We start from the raw sequence: 21,199 nt of genomic DNA on the forward strand, positions 1-21,199 counted from the left end.
TCGTGATCCCACGTGTCAGCGTCCCTCAGAGAGGCCCAGGCATCGGCGCTGGGAGCCTTCCCTGCCTAACAAGGCAGGACGCCGTAAGAGGGAGGACAGGATGCCCAGAGACTGCTCTCAGCAAGGGACCCAGCACACACTGGGCTGTTTCTCCTTGGAAACACATGGAGAAAAATACAGTATTTCAGGTTTATTCTAGAAACAACGTTCTCAGGGTTAAAGTGTATTGACTAAAAGACCTTCTCCGAGAGATCCTAAACCTCTGTAGGGCATTTCATTGCACGTAGAGGGAGAGGAGGAATGGAATCAGGCTGGCAGGTGCCGAAGGCCAGGGCAGCCCCGGCGCGCTGGGGAGAGGCAGGAGGAAGGGCTGAGAGTCGGCTTTAGAGCCTATGGCCGCTAGAGGGCACCAGAGCACCGGAGGATCCCCCTGCGGCTCCCCGGCCCGACCTCCAAGGCTGGGAGATGGGGTTGGAGATGGGGTTGGCGGAACCCCAAAAAGGTGCCCAGAGAGGCGAAGCTGGTTACAGGGCACTTCTGACTCTCTGGCCCAAATTGCCTCGTCTTCCTGTTTAGGAAGAGCTGCGCAGCATCCTAGTCTGGGGAATTTAGTCCTTCATCTCGCCACCGCCCTCCCACCGTCTCGCTAGGCCCAGCGTGGGTGGGGAGGGGGCCCCCCCGCCCTGCGCGTCCCGGGGGAATCGTGGAGGGGGAGGCCCAGAGTCCCGCTGGAGTCGCAGCGCCCCTCCTCCCGACGGCGGGGAAGCGAGGGGGGTTGGGAGGGCTGTGCGGGGGGCGGGGTGTCCCCGGGCTGGACCTGCGGCGCTGGGACTCAGCCTTTCAACCTCCTAACCCCCCTCCCCCACCCCGCCTCCCTTTCAGTACGTTCCAGTAATATTTAACACAGATCCGTGCGCGCCACCTCCAGAGTTTATGATTCGGTGGGTCCAGTATTAGAGCCCAATAATTTGTCTCTCTGACAGTTTCTCAGGTGATGCTAATGCTGCTGGTTTGGGAACCACACGCTGAGAACCGGCGACTTAGCGATTCACTTAGACAAACTGTGCATTTTCTCTCCTGGGGGGTACAGTGGAGAACAGCACTGGTGGTGAGGAAGCGATCTGCCATCTACTGAGCACCTGTGACATCTGCCGTGTGCCAGGCACCTCAGCAGCACTTTACGCGTATTATCCTACTTAATCCTCTCACCCGGCCCGCCAATCAATTCGTAATTATTTATTGAGACCCCGTCGTGTATCATGCCATGCGCTGTGCTAGGCTCTGAGGATGTGAAACCAACCCCACAGACATAATCAGGGACACATTCTTGAGCAGATAATTATAAGGGCAATTAGCCTAATCCATAGAAAGTGGAAGACCAGAGAGTTGAAATAACTTGGCTTGGGTTACACAGCTAGTGGGTGACAGAGGAGACAAAACAAAAACCACTTCATTCCAAAATGTACAGTCCTTCTGCTAAACCAGAGGTTCTCTGGTTTTTGGTCTCAGGGACTCTTTACACTCTCAAAAATTATTAAAGACCCAAAAGATCTGTTTGAGTTAAATCTATCAACATTTACTGTACTGTATTAGAAATTAAAACAAAATGGTTCACACTTTGAGAACCACTGCACTAAACCAGGCTGCAAATAGTAACATCTTTCTTAGGTTCTGAATCCTGACTTGTTTTTTGTTTTTTTGATTTTGGCTGCGTTGGGTCTTCGTTGCTGCGCGCAGGCTTTCTCTAGTTGTGGTGAGCAGGGGCTACTCTTCGTTGCGGAGCGTGGGCTTCTCATTGCTCTAAGATGTGCACAGATCCTCTCAGCTGACACAACCGGGCATGCTATCCCCTGGCTCTCAGGACTGCACTCAACCCTGACCAGCTACTGTGCAGAGGGGGAGTTCCTGCCACTGTTCAGGGCAGCTCATTGCTGACAGAGGTTGGAAGCGGTGTGGGAAGGGAACATCACCCCTTTTCCTGGTCCCTGTTTGGTCTCTGCCAACATGCCATGGCTCCTGTCCTGGGCAGAAATCCCTAGGCTCTCATGGCCTCAGTAAGGGTACTGAAGTGGGTTTGGTACTAAGTAGGATAAAGCTATTCTTATCCTTTGAACAACCAGGTCAATAAGGACTCTTTTTTTTTTTTTTTTAATTTTGGGGAGGTTTAAGAAATGGCTGGGTGTCTACGGTCCAAAAAAAAAAGGTGTTCCTCTGCACCAGCAAAGTTCACAGTGATAGGAAAATTCCTTGTGGGTGGGAAGGGCATTGAAGGAAGAAGGAGGAACAGGATGGAAGGAAGAAGTGAGGGGAGGAGGGGAAAGTCCCCAGTTACAAGGTTTTAAATAGTTGCTTTGCTTGTCCTATGTGTTTCCCAGCAGCACTAATGGGGGAGAGTATTCAAGGAAGGGACAGGAAAGAGCAGGCAAAGAGGAGGGCCCAATATTTTATATTCTGTGGCCGGAGGCCCATTTGCCTCTGTAAACGAGAGGTGCAGGGAAGGTGGCAGGGAGGGCTGAGGGTTGCTGGGTCTAGTGATGAAGATCAGAGACGACAAGGAGAATGGCAGCAGAGTCCTGTTTGGATCCTCACATACCATTTCCTATATACGAGTCCCAATAACATGCACAGCATGCAGGAGGCGGCTGCGTACCAAGGGGACGCTTTTAAAAGTAAACCTTAATTAGTCCCTGGGACTCACTGAAACTAATTTTTAGAAGCAAATCACCTACTCTGATTCTAATCTTGCCAGACACCTTTATATCTGGCTTTGTCTTGTTTTTTTTTTTTTTAAGGTATCCCAAACTAGCCTGCCTAAATTAAAACATGCTTATTCACTCCATACTGCTTCCCATCAAGGGCAGGGAGCTACATTTTAAGGTTTTCACCTCAAAGAAAGAGTACTGGCCTGGGCAGAAGCGGAAGCCTGGGTCTTGGACCTGCTCAGTTCCTGATGATAAACCAAAGTGATTTCTAGACAAAAGGGGGAGGGGGGAGGACTGGGAAGGGGGAGTCTGAGGCAGTTCCGTGGTAGTTTGTCCTGAAACCCTAGCGGAGAAGCCAGTATGAGGCACCTGCTGAGAGAAGCGCCCAGAAACTGCTGGCTGCATCTGTAGGAGTTAACAGTAAAGAGGTAGGAGTGTGTTTCTGAATCAGAGTGGAAGTGTCTTAAGAGGGCCCCCACTGGTGGTCCCTGAGCTGCCTCCCTTCCACGAGTGGGAAGAGCGAAGCCCATGCAGAACTGAGATGAAGCAGGGGTGGGGTTCAGCCGGGCAAGAGCTGTGCTGTCTGTGGCAGGGAGCCCCACAAGTCAGAAGAGAAGAACTAATCATTTGTTGCAAGAAAACTTGCTGAGTACTGGGGGCAAAAGTGAGAGGGGCCACTAAAGGAAGGTGGAAGTTCTTTGATGGAAAGCAGAGAAGCCTAGGCACAGTGGCCCTGAGTCCACACTCGCCCTGATCTTTAAAAAGTGATGTGTCCCGGCTATTGTAACTAGTGCTGCAATGAACATTGGGGTGCATGTATTGTGGAACTAAGCCCAGTCAGTGTTAAGTCCTAAGTATCTCACAGGTTCTAAAGCTCCTGCCTCTGAGCCCTAGGTTTGAATCCTGCCCCACCATGGGCTCAGTGGACAATCAGGCCGGTGACCCTCTCTGCGCCTCGGTTTCCACACTTGTAAAGTCAGGATAATAAGAGCACGTGCCTCACAGGTGGTTCTAAGGTTTGAGTTTAGTATTTGTGAAGCACCTAGAACAGGGCCTTCTCAGAACAGGCACCAGCTCGGCCACAGATGTTCTTAGGGGGTCCTCACTGTCTTGCATCCCCTCACTCAGTGCTCCCCATGCCAGGCCACTCTCCTCCTGACTGACCGTGCTCTGACAGGCAGGATGCATGTCACTTCCTGCTGAAAGGCCAGCTGCCTCCATGATGGCCCGAGACCCTTTGGGTGGCATTGAAGGCTCTCCTCCCGGTTCCCTCCACGTGTCCACACGCCCAACACTCAGGGCACACACCTGTCTCTGGCCACACGTGCTTCATGTCCATGGCCCCTTTCGCCCAGATCCCACACTGGAGTGGAATTCCCTCTCCCACTGGCTGTGAGCCCCGCAGGGTAGCTGAGGGAGTTCAACATGGGAGCGTCCCCCGGGCCGGCACATCACAGACTTTACCTCATTGATTCCCTGTGAGGCAGCTCCTCTTTTTGCCTCGTTTTACAGGTAGGAAACTGAAGGTCAGTGATTCTCAAGATCAAACACTTGTAGTGGAGCTGGGATTGAGTCTAGGCGTGGCTGTCCCCAATGTCTACATGGGTCCATCGACACCGCACAAACCTCTCATGTCACTTAAGAGGAAAAAACGGCCAGAGGTCTTCAAGGGGGGGAAGACATTAAGAGGATGTGGAAACACCTCCTCCAGTGCAACACATAAGTGGTGGGCTTGGGATGTGTCCGTTTAGCTGGAACACGTTCCCAGTCTCCTCTCCTGCATGGTGATGAATTAGGGCTGGGGTCAAGAAAAAGCTGGCAGCTGCAAGTGGAAATGAGGTGGCAGCCACACTTTCCCCGGGAAGGTCGGGCCATCACAGCTCAGGACGTTGCCGCAGGCCTGCTGGCTCACCCTGCCGCTGGGGCCCCAGCCTCCCTGCCCCTCCTCCGTCAGCTGCTCCAAATCTGGGCTCAGCTGGGGGAGCTGTACAGTGAGTTGTGCGGTCTTACAGTCAGCCACGGCGTCGGAGGTGGAGGCTGGGAGGCCGGGAAGGCAGTGTGGGTTCCAGATCATATCCATGGATTCCAGCTGTCCTCATGGGTGCCCACTTCAATCTATCTTCCCTTCCCTGCTGACTCAGGCCCAGTGCCAGACGCAGGGGACAGGCTTACGAAGGCCACGTACCCAGCCCCCACAGCACATAGGTCTGACCCCTACAGTAACCCCCTACAGTAACTCTGTGGATCAACCCCTGATGGGCACAGAGAGTGAGTTCAATGAATGCTGGTTGAATAAATATTTTGGTTGCTTTATCTAGACTTTAAATTTCAGAACTAAAATGAGGGGAACTCATTTTTTCAACCTTCGCTAATGGATAAATTATTAATGTATATTACAACAACATGTTCTTCCAAAAGGCCCCTGTGATCACAGCTTTCACGTAACATAGATGGCTCACAGGGCAGTGATTAAATTACAATTGATATTGAGTTAATTGATGGTAAAGGGACTGGGACTTTTTGTATGGTTCTGTGACTTTCAGGGTATTGGTAATTGTACACCTTCCTCCTGGGAGGGAGTGATGAGGGACTTGGTGATCTCAACAGGATCGTTTGTACATGCATCAGAACGTCTGCCTTGTGGTAGCCCCGTGGTGCTGGGCCGCTGAGGAATCTGAAATGGAGGCACGGCTGGCTGGGCAGCAACCAATCTATCAGGAATCTAAGCTGATATTATGTCCAACTGCAGAAGTAAGTCAGGAAAACAGAAGCAGATGCAGAAGAGTGGTTTGGAATTAACACCTGTGTAGAGTCAAGAGATTGCTCAAAATGATACAGAAATTCAAGATCGAATCCCTTATCCCATGCAGAGGTCTAATTTGATCTTCCAACACCAGACAACCACATGAAGCAAAGTTACCCCCTGAAATGAAACTAGCTTTTGAAATCTTTCTATTGAGTTATCTTTAGGTGGAATGCAATATTTCCTCCTTTCCTTGGGGGCCATGATGAACGAAGTGTCTGCCCCTGGGGTGGAGTCAAAGAGCAGGCCTGGCGGGAGGCGGCCCAGACATGCAGCCTAGTTTCCGAAGACATGGACTCAGACTGGCCCTCAATCCTGGCTCTGCTGCCAGCTGTTTGACCTGGATAAGTTACTCACCCTTTCTGCGATCCAGTGCTCTCCTCCATAAAGTGAAGAGTGATACGACAGGGTCTCTGAAGAGGCTTAGTGCTGGCCAGGCTGATCATTTTGTCATACTTTGCTTTAATTATGGTAGTCATATAACAGCACTTTCTGTATGTCAAAAACAAAATCACATCCTTGTTCACAGCCATCTTCTGTCTTTTCAATCTTCTTAGAAAGACTAAGTCTAGCTTTTCCAGGTCTCTTTTTGTTTCCAGGCTTTATCTAACTATGGGCCCTCATTAAAATAGCCAAAACCTTCCTGAAAAAAACATGCAGGAAAAGATGTACGTGCCATATGTACAATATTCTTTTGGATAAAACAGAAAAAAAAGTAAAAGATATAAATCTTAATTTCCTCTAGTATAGTAGACTAGAAAGATCTGTAAACCTATTTTGAAACAACTATCTTTTCATATTTAAAAAAAAAAATCCTAGTGATTTTTGAATTTCATTTTCCTTCACTTTATTACAATCACTTTCAAGTCCTGTGTAGTTTCCAGACGGCACTATGGCTCAGAGCAGCTGCGTCTCACACAGACCAACCAGTGTGGCTGGCAACAGAGGCTTTGGAAAGCTTGCTGCCCTTCCTCAGCATATACTGCTCCCCAGAGCCCTCCAGGACGAGAACCCACAGGGCTGGCAGTTAGAACACTTGCTCAAAGGCTGAGTGCCCCTCGGCCTTTTCTCCCAGGGTAATAATCCCAACATTTGGGCAGATGCCTGGCTTTACTCAGAGCCTCGTCCAAGAACATTATGATTTCAATCCATCCTGGCTTCATTCTAGGACCTTCACCCCCGGGAGCCTCCCAGGCAGCAGTGGGGGAGGGCACGACATAATTCCCCACTCCCAGGACCTCCCCTCGTTCACAGCCTTGAGGATGAAAAAATGAATAAGAGCAGGAGTTTGGCCTCCGGCCACCGTGGCTTTGTACCCCAAGTCTAGTCCACATTGTCTGGGATAAACTGCTCAGAGCCTCAGTTTCTTCAAATATAAAATGGGAATGACTCTGGCTGTGGTGAAGCATCAATCAATAACGTGAGGTGTTTCTATACTGCCTGACAGGCGGCCCTTGGTCAATGGCAGTGAGCCTCACTGGGAGGATGGGACAACCAAGGACAGGGGAAGTGGTCGTGGGGCCTCTGGGCAGCCTGGGGTGCCCTCCGCCTGGGGCTTTCCCTGTTTGGAGCGGTGACAAGAACAGAGAGGCGGGACATACAGAGGAATGAAACCGACCAAGGAATATGTGGCACCTTTTCATTTAGTCAGTCTTTATTTAAATGTGTGCTTTTGAAATAGCTTATTAAATATGACCTTTTCAAAACCCAATTCTCACAATATTTACAGTGACTTTTATGCAAACATATTTTAACTGTGAGCTTCTTGCTCCCTCTTTCACGTTAATAATCTACAAATTTGTATCACAGCAAAATCCCAGCTACTTCATTTATTGCCTTTTAGACTAGTTTTGTTTGTGAGGTACTAAGCTAGGATAAGGGATTGCTAGGAACGAGCTAATTCAAGCTCAGAGGAAATAAAATATGTTTTATTTATCAAAAAAGAATTATAACAAGACCTTGCTTTCCAACTGAAAACATGTGTCCCATGATGTGTGGAACAGTATTTAAGCAATGAAATACATTTCCAATGGTCATTATTGCGCCGCCTTCTTTTTTTAAAGAAATATTTACACTCATCTCTCTTAAACAAATAAAATCAGAAAAGTCAAATTTGAAGAGATTATGGACTGTCAGGGAATGTTATAAAAATAATCTGACCTCAGTGACTGAAGAATGAAGGTCATCAGACGGCCCGGCACTGACCAGAGCTGCTGCAAGAAGGTCCTGCAGGCCCTGCAGCATCTGCCTCAGGATCTGACGCTGGACACGGAAAGACACAGCCAAGAAGGATGAAACCGCACCAGGTGATTCTTCAGATGCTACATCTACAAGGGCACTGATCCTGGAGAGGGATCTTTCCCTCTCTGGGTGGAGAAATATCTGGTTGAAGAACACAGTACCCAATGTTGTAAAAAGTGAAGATTCCTATGGAAGCCATAACTCATGATTTGGAAACAGAATTATGAAAAAAATACAGATTAACAATTGTACCTTTAATGTCTTGTAAATAGCGCTTAAAATTCCGTTTTATACACTTGATGTCTGAAAACAAACCATGGCCTTTTTAAAAAAACACAAATTAATCCTTAACCATCCTAGTATGCAAGAGAGTATTTGAGACCAACATTTTTATAAGTTTTCTACCTTTTCACTGAGGAATTTGATGTGAAATTAGAACGACAGCTTATTAGAAAATAAAGTGGAAAAAATTTTTAGTCCTTTGAGGATTTTTTTCATGCATTTAATCATTTGCGCTTCCAACGGCAACATTCCCTTATTTATAAAGGCCTGTGCAACCCTCTGGACCCATGGTTTTGCACACGCTAGGCATCTCAATGCAATGATTCCTACTCTAAAACACACTTTCACCACAAAACTTTCTTCCCATAATGAGAAGTATGAATGAAATATTCCAAACATTCACTAACCCGACAGAAGTCTGTGGGAAACAGCAGTGACTTTTGCTAGAGCTGTGGTTCTTACCCATCTGTTCCAAGTTCTCAAGTAAGCAGGTCCTACCCTGTGGGTGCTCTACGCCCATGACTCTTGTTAGTCCATCCTGTTTGGACTTAGTTGGTCCCATGCTAACCTGGTCAGAGTGGAGGAGTGTGTGTGTCTGTGTGTGTACCATGAGTTGGTCATGCTGAGGAGATCCATTGGGGTGGAATGTGGGGCAGTAAGCAGAAAGGTGGGCATCAATTCCCTAGGAAGTTAGGAATGAATGATTACAGTTAAAAGATATAGGCAGGGAACAGAATACGTAATGACTGAAAACATGGATCTTATTTTCTTGGTACCTTGAGAAATTTGTTTGTTCAAGTACAGATGGGCAAAACAGTTTTGTGCGTCTTGCCCCCATGCCCAGTTCTCTAAGAATTTAATCCTCTTCGAGAACTCAGTGACGCCCATTCTTTGGGCTCCTACTACTTGGTGGCTCGTGGTGACTCAGGGCTCAGGTCTGCAAGCCCACAGCCTTGTTGCCCTTCATCAAGAAAGGGTTAAAATTGCTTCTATGAATGTCTAAAACAATGGCTCTGATTTCACATAAATAATCACAGACTCGATTAAGATGAATATATTATTCTAAATTAATTTTTTTCTTTCAGACATTTATATTCCATCTACCCTGAACAATGAATTGAGAAAAAAATAGCCACCTCCAAAGCCTTCCCAAGAATGACTACTTTTTGAAATGACACTTTTTGTACAAACTGAACAAATGAGACAGTGACGGTGGCAGGAAACTGGGTGAGACTTCAAGGCGCCGTTTTCTTCAAGTCTCGAATCTGTTTAATCAAGTAGTTCTTCTCATCGGTGAACTGCTCATCGTCCGTCCTTTCTTTTTGGAAGCTGCTCAGAAACTCGATGAGTTTGGGTTGGTTTTTTAGTAGAATCTCCACAATAGGCTGTGCTTTGTGAGGACTGGCCACAAACACCTGAAACATGAGAAACAAATACCTAGGACAAGGAATGCACATCAGGGAAAACACGGATCCCACCTGTGTCTCATTTGTTACATGTGTTAGTAAAATACAGAAAGCCCCAGATTATACTTCCTTATTGAGGAAAATGAGTCATTCCCCATTCATATCCATTTTCTACAGAGAATATACAAATATATTCAATATATTTAAATTATATATGTAATCATATATTTAAAATTACCATTATAACTAAATATGTGATTATAAAATTAAATAAATACATATAATTCTATATAATGAAATAGATAATATATAAATATAAAACCATATATATATAAATATTCAATATATATAATATGTTGAATATACTTAATATATTCATCTGGCTCAAAATTCAAAAAGGACAAATGTGAAAAGTCCCCCTCTCACCTCCTCTCCCTGGAAGTCACCAATGTTATTATTTTCTTATGTATGTGGAGCTTTAAAATTTATAACTGCCTAGGTCCCACCTCCCAGAGACTCCAGTTCAGTAGATCTAGAGGGGAGGTCTGTCTCTCTGTATTTTTATAAAGTTCCACAAAGATTCTTATGTGTACTCCTAGTTGAAACCATGATCCTGGGCTAATAACTCAGCTGTACTATAAAAGACAGTGACAACTGTAATAACAGGACACAATAACTCAAAACTATAATGCTGGGACTTCCCTGGTGGTCCAGTGGTTAAGACTCTGTGCTTTCACTGCAGGGGGCGTGGGTTCCATCCCTGGTTGGGGAACTAAGATCCCACATGCTGTGAGGTGTGGCCAAAAAAAAAAAAAGAAAGAAAGAAAGAAAAAACCAAGCATATTAAAAAAAAGAAAAACTATAATGCTGACTGGTACAGTATTTTGCAAAGGACACACTTCCTAGTTAGATGCTATATATATAATGACATGACCAGAATATCCATAAAACTGTTGACTGCTATATAGCTCTCTGGTTTCATGTTCTGGGCTCCCCACTCCTCAGAAGGGCTGAGTGCTTCACCACCAGCCCCTCTGCACACTGCCCCCTCTGCACACCGCCTCCTCTTCCTGAACCTCCAACAGTGCACAACTCTACTCCGAACACACTGTGGCCAGTGATCGGTTATGGAGACAGTGGGAGCTACAAGGTTGAACCCTCAAGGTTCCTCCAATCCAGCAAGCATGAGGAAGGAAAAACTACACCAGGATGTAAAGGACCTATGAGAGGGAAATGAAAAGCTGTGGAGGTTCAAAGGAGGTGGAGATAACATTAGATTTCTGAGTTTGGAATAGGAAGGGCTCATGGTGTAGGTGAAATGAGAGTTCATGAATCAGATTTTCTCTTTTTTTTTAGTATCAGTTTGGTAGTTTGTGCATTTCTAGGGATTTGTCCATTTCATCTAGGTTATCTAATTTATTGATGTACAGTTATTTGTAGTATTCTCTTATAATCTTTTTTATTTCTACAAGGAGGTTGAATCAGTAACCAAAAACCTCTCAACAAAAGCCCAGAACCAGATGATTTCACTGGTAAATTCTACAAACTTTTAAAGAAAAATTAACACCAATCCATTTCAAGTTCATCCAAAAAATAAAAGACAAGGGAATACTTCCTAACTCATTCTATGAAGTCAGCATTACCCTGATACCAAAGCCAGACAAAGCTATCACAAGAAAACTACAGATCACTGTCCTTTATGAATAAAGATGCAAAAATCCTCAACAAAATACAAGCAAACGAAGTCCAGAATAATATTAAAAGGATTACCTGCCATGACTAAATGGGACTTACTCCAGAAATACAAGCATGGCTCAACATAATAAAATCAATCGATGTAATACACCACATGTACTAGACTGAACTGCATCCTCTAAAAAGATGAATGTTCAAGTCCTAACCCTTGGTACCTGTGAACATGACCTTATTTGGAAATAGGATGTAATCAAATTAAGATCAGTTCATACTGAGTTAGCTTGGGCCTGAATCCAATTACTAGTATCTTTAGAGGAAGAGGGAATTTTGGACACAGAAACACACAGAGATACACAGAGGAAAATGCCATGTGAAGATGGACACAGAGATTGGAGTTACGCATCTATAAGGCAAGGAATGCCAAGGATTGCTGGCAACCACCAGAAGCTAGGAGAGAGGCATAGATTTTCCCTGAAAGCTCCAAGAGGAACGAACCCTGTTGACACCTTGATCTTGGACTTCTAGTTGCCAGAACTCTGAGACAGTGACTTTCTGTAGTTTTAGGACACTTAGTCTTTGGTACTTTGTTATAGCAGCTCTAGGAAACTAAGATGACATATTAGTACATTGAAAGAAAACCATATGATCATTTCAGAAAAAGTATTTGACAAAATCCAACACCTTTTCATAATAATAATAATAATAATAAACACTCAACATGGGACAACTAGATATCCACATGCAAAAAAATAAAGTTGGACCCTTACCTTGCACCATAAACAAAAATTAACTCAAAATTGATCAAAAAACTAAATATAAGAGCTAATAGGGCTTCCCTGGTGGCGCAGTGGTTGAGAGTCCACCTGCCGATGCAGGGAACACGGGTTCGTGCCCTGGTCCGGGAAGATCCCATGTGCCGCGGAGCGGCTGGGCCCGTGAGCCATGGCCGCTGAGCCTGCACATCCGGAGCCTGTGCTCTGCAACGGGAGAGGCCACAACAGTGAGAGGCCTGCGTACCGCAAAAAAAAAAAAAAAGAGCTAATAAAACTTTTAGAGGAAAATATAGGGGTACATCCTCATGACCTTGTATTTGGCAATGGTTTCTTAGCTACAACATCAAAAGCATGAGCAACAACAAAAAAAATGGATAAACTGAACTTTATCAAAATTTAAAAATTGTATGTATCACAGGACACGATCAAGAGCGTGAAAAGACAATATACAGAATGTAAGAAAATATTTGCAAATCATATATATGATCAGCATCTAGTATCCAGAATATATAAAGAACTCATACAACACAACAACAAAAAGACAAACAACCTTTTTTAAAAAGGGGCAAAGGGGGACTTCCTTGGTGGTCCAGTGGGTAAGTCTCCGCGCTCCCAATGCAGGGGGCCTGGGTTCGATCCCTGGTTGGGGAACTAGATCCCGCATGCATGCTGCAACTAAGAGTTTGCATGCCACAACTAAGAAGTTCACAGGCTGCAACTAAAGATCCTGCATGCCACAATGAAGATCCCGTGTGCTGCAACTAAGACCTGGCACAGCCAAAACAAACAAATAAATATTAAAAAATAAAATAAAAAGGGGCAAAGGACCTGACATTTCTCCAAAGAAGATATACAAATGGCTAATAAGCATGTGAAAAAATCCTCAACATCATTAGATCATTAGGGAAACACAAATCAAAACCACAATGAGACTAGGCCAGCTACAATTAAAAAAAAACAAAAACTAACAATAACAAGTGAGGAATGGAGAAATTGGAACCCTGTACACTGCTGGTGGGAATGTAAAATGGAGCAGCCGCTATGGAAAACAGTTTGGTAGTACCTCAGTAAGTTACACACTGGATTACCATAAGACTGAGCAATTCTGTTCCTAGGTATATACCAAAAGAATTGAAAACATTTGTTCAAACAAAAACTTGTACATGAATATTCATAGCAGCACTATTCACAATAGCCAGAAGTCCATCAGCTGATGAATGGATAAGCAAATTGTGATATATCCTTAAAATGGAATATTATTCAGCCATAAAAATGAATGAAGTACTACTGATCATGCTACAACATGGATGAACTTTAAAAACATTATGCTAATAGAAGAAACTGGACACAAAAGGCCACACATTATATCATTTCATTTATATCACATATCCAGAACAGGTGAATCCATAAAGACTGAAAGCAGGTTAGTGATTGCCAGGGGCTGTGGGTAAGAGAAAACGAGGGGTAGTTGCTGAATGGGTATAGGGTTTCCTTTTGGGGGGATGAAAATGTTCTGGAACTAGAGAGTAGTAACAGTTGTATAACACTGTAAATACAAAATGCCACTGAACTGTACACTTTAAAATGGTCAAAATGGTGAATTTTTATGTTATATGAACTTTACTACCATAAATTAAAATTGTTACTTATTAAAAAAAAGTACCCCAGGCTCGTTTACATTGTTACACAAAATGCCTGATGTTTACAGAACACCTAATATGTTAGGAAATCACATACTGGAGCCAAACGTGTGGCTCCTCTGGCTACCATTAGTTTACAAGTGAGCTGCTGGGAAGTTTTAGCTAGGAACTGTCTGGCATTTGTGGTAACGACAGCAATAACTCATAACAGTCTTTATTCCCAAAAAAACTTTTTAGAAGATTAAATATATAGAACAAACTAAGCTTCTCTGTTTGAATCCAAAATAAATGTGAAACATAGTGGAATTTGCAGACAAGGCATCACTGGATCAACTCTACTGAATCCATACACTGTACAACAGACCTAAAAAAATGTTCAATTTGTTTTCAAGTTTAAATTTTTTCCTTATTTTTATTTTTTTATGGCTTCTGAACTCTGCTGCCTCTAAAGGTAGTTGCTGATTAGAGGTGACTAATGCTCTAATGTACAATTCCTTTGGGGCATCCGGGACACTGAAATCAAAGCTTGAGATGAACCTTTCATGAGGACAACCATTCTTGTTCTGTATACTTTTTCAGGTGAATTGTCAAGCTGGCCTTTGGATTTTGGAATAAGCTAGGGTGGAGCTTCTTGTTTTCATGGAAATGGCTATTGTGGCCAACTGCTAGGATCTGAGCAACAGAGCAGTACACTCAGACCCATTTTCGGCAATGGCCATGCCTGAGTTCCAGCAGCTCTGAGAGGTGAGCCAAAAGGCACTGGCCATCCCCACCCTCTAGGTTCGAAAGACAGTGGCAACAGCGTCCTTTGCTATTAAGGATGTTAACAGGGAAAGGAAAGAAAGATCAGCTCATAGCTGATCCCTAAATTCACGTTGGCCATATCTCTGGAAGAGGCAGGATCACAGAGACAAAGGTCTCCTGAACCTAGTATCTTAGAATTAGACTTTTGATTTTAATTTAACATTTTGCAAGTGAGGAAGCAGATCCAGATGGATTTGCCCAAAGTCACTGGTGGCAACCGAGCCACAACAAAGACCCAGGTCTCTTGACTTCCATGACTTCCATTTAGTCCTTTCCCATCATACCATCCTGTTCGCCAATAGCAGAGAAAACATGAAATGGCAACTCATTCAAGTCCTTGAACTTTTCAAGCAAGCTAATGAAAATTGGCCACTAATAATCTGGCAAAGACATTTTTAGTCATGTGTTCCACATTTTCTGTATTTTAGGAAAGGTACCTGGGGAAAAAGACTATTAATAAAGAACTGTGAGAAAACTCTAGGACTCAGCTGTTACTTTTTCTAAATAACAAAATATTTTTGGCAAGTAAACAATTCAGTTTGCCCTTCAGTGCAACGAACATAGTTAGGGTCCAGAGTAAGTCCAGTTTATACACATACAAGTAAACAAGTGGTCAACTATTTTTAAATGCACCTATTCTGTCCAATAATGAGATGATCCAAATTCTGATCTCAGAGGATGGAAGTAGGTTATTTCTATTTTGCCACCCACTGAATACTTCCATAATACTGCATTTTGGAACCAAGTTATATGAAGCATGTTCTCATCTAGGGTGATATATTAAAATTCTGTGGGAGCTGGAAAGATAAGACACACAGCCTTCTATAATTTCCTCAGTCAAAAGGCAAGGGTCTTAAGAGGGCCTATCATTTTATACTCTGCAGGCATTTTCCTGTCCTACAAGAGCCTATTTTTGTCTCATCCAATTTGTGTTTATTCTTTATTAAATAATTCTAACACAGAGAAGAGCACAGCAATAACATATGAGATTTCAAGTTCCCACCATAGAGCTCTATCATTTTTGCCAAACTTGCCTTCAGAATTTTAATAAAATAAAACATTACAGATATAATTAAAGGCTATTAGACATTTCTTCATGATATCATTCTCTTTCCTACTCCTCCCCTGAAGTGACTGCTATCCTGAATTTGGTATTTATCATTCCCATGCAGGTTTTTAGACTATAACTGCATATGTCTGAATCCATACATAGCGTTGTTTTGCATGTTTTTAAACTTTAAATAAATAACATCCTTTTAACATTTGCTTATCCCACTCAGTGTTTCTGATACTTATCTACACTGATCCATATAACTCTATTAAGTTTAACCCATTACTATATGCTATTGTATGAATACAGCACAATTTATTTTCCCAGTCTCCTGTAGATACCCATTTTTTTTCCCATTTTACAACATGCGAAACAATGTTGCAATAAACATTTTGGTACAGGATTCCTTATGCATGTGAGCAAGATTGTCCCTAGGAAATTGCCAGAAAATGAGATTTCAGGACTGAAGAGTATGGACACTTTCAGTACTTTATTTTGCTAAATTGCTCTCCCAAGTGCTTGTACCAATTTACAGTGTATGACCTACTGCCCTCCAACCTTACCAAAATTTGATGTTGTCAGACTTAAACATTTTTGTCAGTATGAAAAATGTAAAGTGATATCTCGTTGATATTTTAATGGCCATTTCCACAATTACTACTAAGATGAGCATCTTCACCTATTTGTTGACCAATCAGGTTTCCTCATCTGTAAACTACCAACTTGTATGCTTTGCCTATTTTTCTATTGAATTGTTTGTCTTTTTCTAAATGATATGTCAGTTACATGTGTCACATTCTGTCCTGTTTTTCACTTTGTTTATGATGTCTTTTCAAAAAGAAGTTAAATTTTAATGTAGTCAAACTTATTTTCTATTATGTTTTGTGATTTTTAATTCTTTTTAAAAATTCTTCCTTCCCCAACATCATAAAAAGTCTCCTATTTTCTCTTTTAAAAGTTAAAAAATTTTGCTTGTCAAGTGTAGATCTTTACCAGAATTTATTTCTGAATATAGTGGAGAGTAGGGTTTTCTATATGAATAATCTATTACCCTAGAACCATTTATTAATAGTAACCCTTTCTTCACTGATTTACAATCCCTCCACTATGAAATATCAAATTTCATATTTGCATAGGCTTATTTCTAGGCTTTTTACTCTGTTTTGTTTTCTATTTATCTATCTCTATGCCAGTACAATATTGTCTCCATTTACTATAAATCCATAATAAGTCTTAATATATGGTAGGATGGATTTCCCTACCTTGTTTTCCTTGAAAATTGCCATAGATAATCCTAGGCCATCGTTCTACCTTACAAATTTTAGAGTCAGCTTGTCAAGTTCCAGGAAAAGTTCTGCTGGGATTTTGATTGTAATTAAATGGAATTCATAAATTAATTTGGAATTTGAACTGCTCTAGTGGTCTTTTGGACAATAAAGATGTGGTGGCTGAAAGATGGACTAAAATTGTTTTTTACCTCTCAAAGCAACAATTACATACCTTATAAACTGCCATGTCTCCCATTTATAGACTTATAAATTCAATCACTGAATATACATTATAAAGGCCAAAAAAAAAAAAAAAAGCCTGGAACTCTCTGAATCCTTAATTCTACTCTAGATACCTATCCTAAGAAAATAATCCTAAATATGGAAAAAATTAGCTGAATACATAAAATGCTCATTGTAGCTACAAATTGAAAATAACCTAAATATAAACGACACAGGAATATTTAAGTAAACTAGAGTAAGTATACCCAATGAAAAACTATAATGCCAATAAAACTACTGGCTCTTTTTAAACACTATATATAACAACAGTGAATTAATGTTCACTTACGGTATAGCATTGAGTGATAAAATTAGTGTATCAATTGTGTGTACAATGTAAATACAGCTGCAGAAAAAACCTTCAAATATGTGCACAGGAAAATAAAATTTACTAAAATCTTTAAAATAGTTAAGTCAGGGGTATGGGATTATAGATTAGATTTCTTCCACCTACCCTACTTTAAACAAATCTATTGTTTAAAGTTTCTAGGAGATGATTTTATTACTCTTACATCAAAGAAAAGATATTAGAAAGAAAAAGCAGGTGTTATATGGACTACTTTTCTTTCAAAACGAATTAAAATATTTCTAAGCAAGTAACAAAGCAAGTAGTACTCAGTGTTTCTTTAGGTTTCACTTAAAGTTCAAAGAAACACTTCAGGCAGAAGCAAAGCATTCAAATTCTGACACAGGTTTTCGGCTTCAACTCAATCACTGATTATTTTAGTAACTTTTGGGAAACAGTATTCCCCTATTTTCTCAGCGAAAAAAATGAAAATATGTCGAGATATGGATTAGTTAGCAAATCTTTTAGAAACAAATGGGCATTCATTAAAATAACTCTAAAATTTCACCTAAGTCATGCAAAACAGAAAGACTGCCTATTTAATTTTCTCTCAAGTATAAAGGAGGGTACACAGTAGGGAGTTTGCCATTTGCGACTGGAAAACAAATGCCCACATTATTTCTGCAGCTTGCACTTTACCTTAAAGACATGAAAGGCTTCAAACTGGATGTTGGGACTTTTATCCCGGAGGAGGTTCATCATCAGTTTGAGGTTCTCTGGCTTGCTGATGTACTTTGTCATGATGGCAAAGTTGTGCCGGTCCAGGATCAGTTCACCTAGCAGCTACAAAAAACACAGAATCAAATTAGAATCTGTCCGAGAGTCATCTTATTCAAAATATATCCCACTTCTTCACACCGGAAAACAAAATATAAATGTGAGTTATGAATGTTGATATGAAAAAAATTCAGAGTCCTTAAGTACATCTTAAAGCATAGGCATGGAAGCTGTTGTTATTATTAAGTTATTTTTAAACTTTTCATACAGTTTTGCTAAAGTCAGTGCTTAATGCATTTCTGAATCTTTTTTTTTAAGCCAGTCATTGCTACTGCTTAAAAAAGCTTTCTCTGCTGCCCTCATAAAGAGCTAGCCAGAAATAAATTTATTATTTTCATCCCTTACTTTAATGTGCTTCCCAGTAATGTACTGCTCCTTAGGCGTTGAGGTAGGATAAGAATAAAAAAATTGACTTAACAATTATACCTTCCTTATCTGAATAAATATACTCTAGTAGCTTGCTGGAAAAACAGGTTATATTAAGTGACTCTTACCTTCTCCCTAAATTTTATTACAAAACCTGATATAGAGCCAGAAAAAAACTCTGACCCTGAATTCATATGAAATTTAATATGTGCAGCAAGTTTTTATAAAAAAGTAAAGCAAAACATTTTCTGGTGACAAATTATTAACTCCTAAAATGCGGCATTACTCCATGTTATGAACTGGATGTTTATGTCCCTCTAAATCTATATGTTGAAATCCTAATCCCCAATGCGATGGTATTAGGAGGTGGGGCCTTTGGAAGGGGACTAGGACATGAGGGTGGAGCCATCATGAGTGGGTTTGGTGCTCTTATAAAAGAGATCCCGGAATGCTGCTGGCACCTTGATCTCAGACTTGCCAGCACCCGGAACTGTGAGAAATAAATGTTTGTTGTTTAAGCCACCCAGTCTATGGTATTTTTGTTATAGCAGCCCAAACAGGCTAATACACTTCAAAACAAAATAAAAATACCAAGAGTGAGAATAGTTGAAGACCCCCTAGCAGCATATGGCTGAACTTTTATTCTCACTGTAGTGGTAGCAATTCCTAAAGCTTCAGCAACCAGGTGGCTGAAATGTACCCTTAACATAATTTTATATATGATATACTTAATGATGACCAGTGTTGGATGTTAGATGGTCACCAGTTAGTCTCAAACATATGCAATAGCAATTGTGTAAATTTGTAGTCTTCATCTTTCTTAATCTCTCCTCAGCAACTAAAGCTAACTGGATACTCTCCTGGAAACTTTCTTTGTTCCTGGTTTCAAGGCCACCGCTTTCTTCTCTTTTCTTACGGCTTGAAGCGAGTTCCTATGCTGCCTGTTACTGATTCCCCTTCCCTTTAGGCACTATACATGCAGGGATTTTCCAAGCTGTATTTTATCTCTTTATCTCCCAACAATCTCATCTATGCCCGTGGCTTCAACTATGACATCAGGAAGATGTCTCCCAAATCTATTATACATCTCTGTTTTAATTTCCTTCCTAAACTCTATACCCACATTTTTAACTCCCCGCCCCCCACCCCAAGCCCTGGTTGAACACTTAGCTGGCCTATCACACTCAACATCTCTACAACCAATTCCCTTTCTTCTCCTTGTTAATGACATCATGATCTGCTAGTCCCCTGGGGAAGAGAGTTGAAATCTTTCTCAGCTCTTTTCCTTCCTTTACTCCTCATACCAAATCTATATCTAAGATCTGCCAATCTTCTGTTTTTAAATGTCTTGAACATCCTTCGTTCCATTTTTACTCACTCAGACCCTCCTACCTTCCATCTGGACTACTGCAACAGCACACACAATGGTCTCTTTTTCAGTCTTCACCCAATCCAACCCATTCTGCACATTATGTCAAATGAATCTTCCTGATGATCAGCCTTATTCATGTTACTAATGCCACTTATAACATGAATGAATAAACAAACAAGTATCTAGATTCCTTTGAACTGGGGATAAAAATTGAAGTCCTTAGTCTGGCATTCAAAACCCACTGTGACTGGAGTCATTTCTACTGCATCCTTTCCTCTGCCCCCTCACTTATTCTTTCTCATTCTTCTGCTTCTGTGGCTTCACTACCCTTGCTCCAAATTTTTCCCAGCTTTACTGAGGTATAACTGACAAAACTGTGTACATTTAAATTGTACGTCATGAAGATTTCATATGTGTATACATTGTGAAATATTTACCACATGCAATTTAATTAACACATCTATAGCCTCACATAGTTACCCTTTTCCTTTTTGTGGTGAGAATGCTTAAGATCTACTCTCAGCAACTTTCAAGTATACAATACAGTATTATTAACTATAGTCACCATGCTGTATGTTAGATCTTCAGAATTTATTCATCTTATAACTGAAAGCTTGTACCTTTTGACCAGCATCTCCCATCCCCCTGCCCCCCACCCATAACCACCGTTCTACCTTCTGTTTCTATAGTTCAACTCTTCTCCTCAGCTGAATTTCCTCTCTTGCCTCTGTGCTCTTTGTTTTTTCCTAGCTGTACTCACTTTGCCTTACAGTGCAGAGTTACTCATGAGCTTATTTAGAATATAAGCTCCATGAGGGCATGTGTCAATTCCTACTAGTGTTTGTATCCCTTATAACCTAACTGTGTGAGGTGTACGGATATCGTTGGGGAAATAAAGTCCAAGCAACACAGAATCCTCTCTACAAAGTGTAGAAAAGAAAGAAAGCAGTTTTATTATAGAATATGCGTATTCAGAGCACAACACTGCAGGTAATCTACAAAAAAGGCATTACGAAGACATAAAATTCTATCTTATTTATACAACCAAGCAGCTACAATCCAGTACATATATATACTCTCAAGATGAAAGATAACTGGTCCCCTATAAGAGGACCAGACAGTGCCATTTGCTGTGCACCCTTTCATAGTTCACCCTGAATTCACCTGGCCATTGAAGAAGCCATTTGTTTTACCTCATTGCTTTTATCCAACTAATGTAGAGAATAATAAAACTTCTCTTATCTCTCTGACAAGCAAATGGTTACAGCTTGGAGAGGAGCATCAAGGTTAAACTTTCCTGTGATAGAGAGGAAGGAGAGCTATCTTCCTAGATGTTTACACTCCAGGGGGATGGCTCCCGGATTCTCAAAAAAAAAAAAAAACCAAAAAAC

General features: G+C 41.7%; 1 protein-coding gene across 9 annotated transcripts in view; it reads right to left on the reverse strand.

The window, feature by feature from the left end:
- Nucleotides 1–7,979: 7,979 nt before the first annotated feature.
- Nucleotides 7,980–21,199, reverse strand: part of CAB39L (calcium binding protein 39 like) — a 100,657-nt gene continuing 87,437 nt past the window's right edge. For all 9 annotated transcript variants that reach the window (XM_067713961.1, XM_067713959.1, XM_067713957.1 and 6 more), the window contains 2 exons: nt 17,933–18,076; nt 7,980–9,443 (listed from right to left, as the gene is read on the reverse strand). In XM_067713961.1, coding sequence (XP_067570062.1) covers nt 9,264–9,443; nt 17,933–18,076 — 324 coding nt within the window. In that variant the 3' untranslated portion in view covers nt 7,980–9,263. The remainder of the gene's footprint in view (nt 9,444–17,932; nt 18,077–21,199) is intronic.

Source organism: Pseudorca crassidens, chromosome 18 (genome assembly GCF_039906515.1).
Source record: "Pseudorca crassidens isolate mPseCra1 chromosome 18, mPseCra1.hap1, whole genome shotgun sequence".
Lineage (NCBI taxonomy): Eukaryota > Metazoa > Chordata > Mammalia > Artiodactyla > Delphinidae > Pseudorca > Pseudorca crassidens.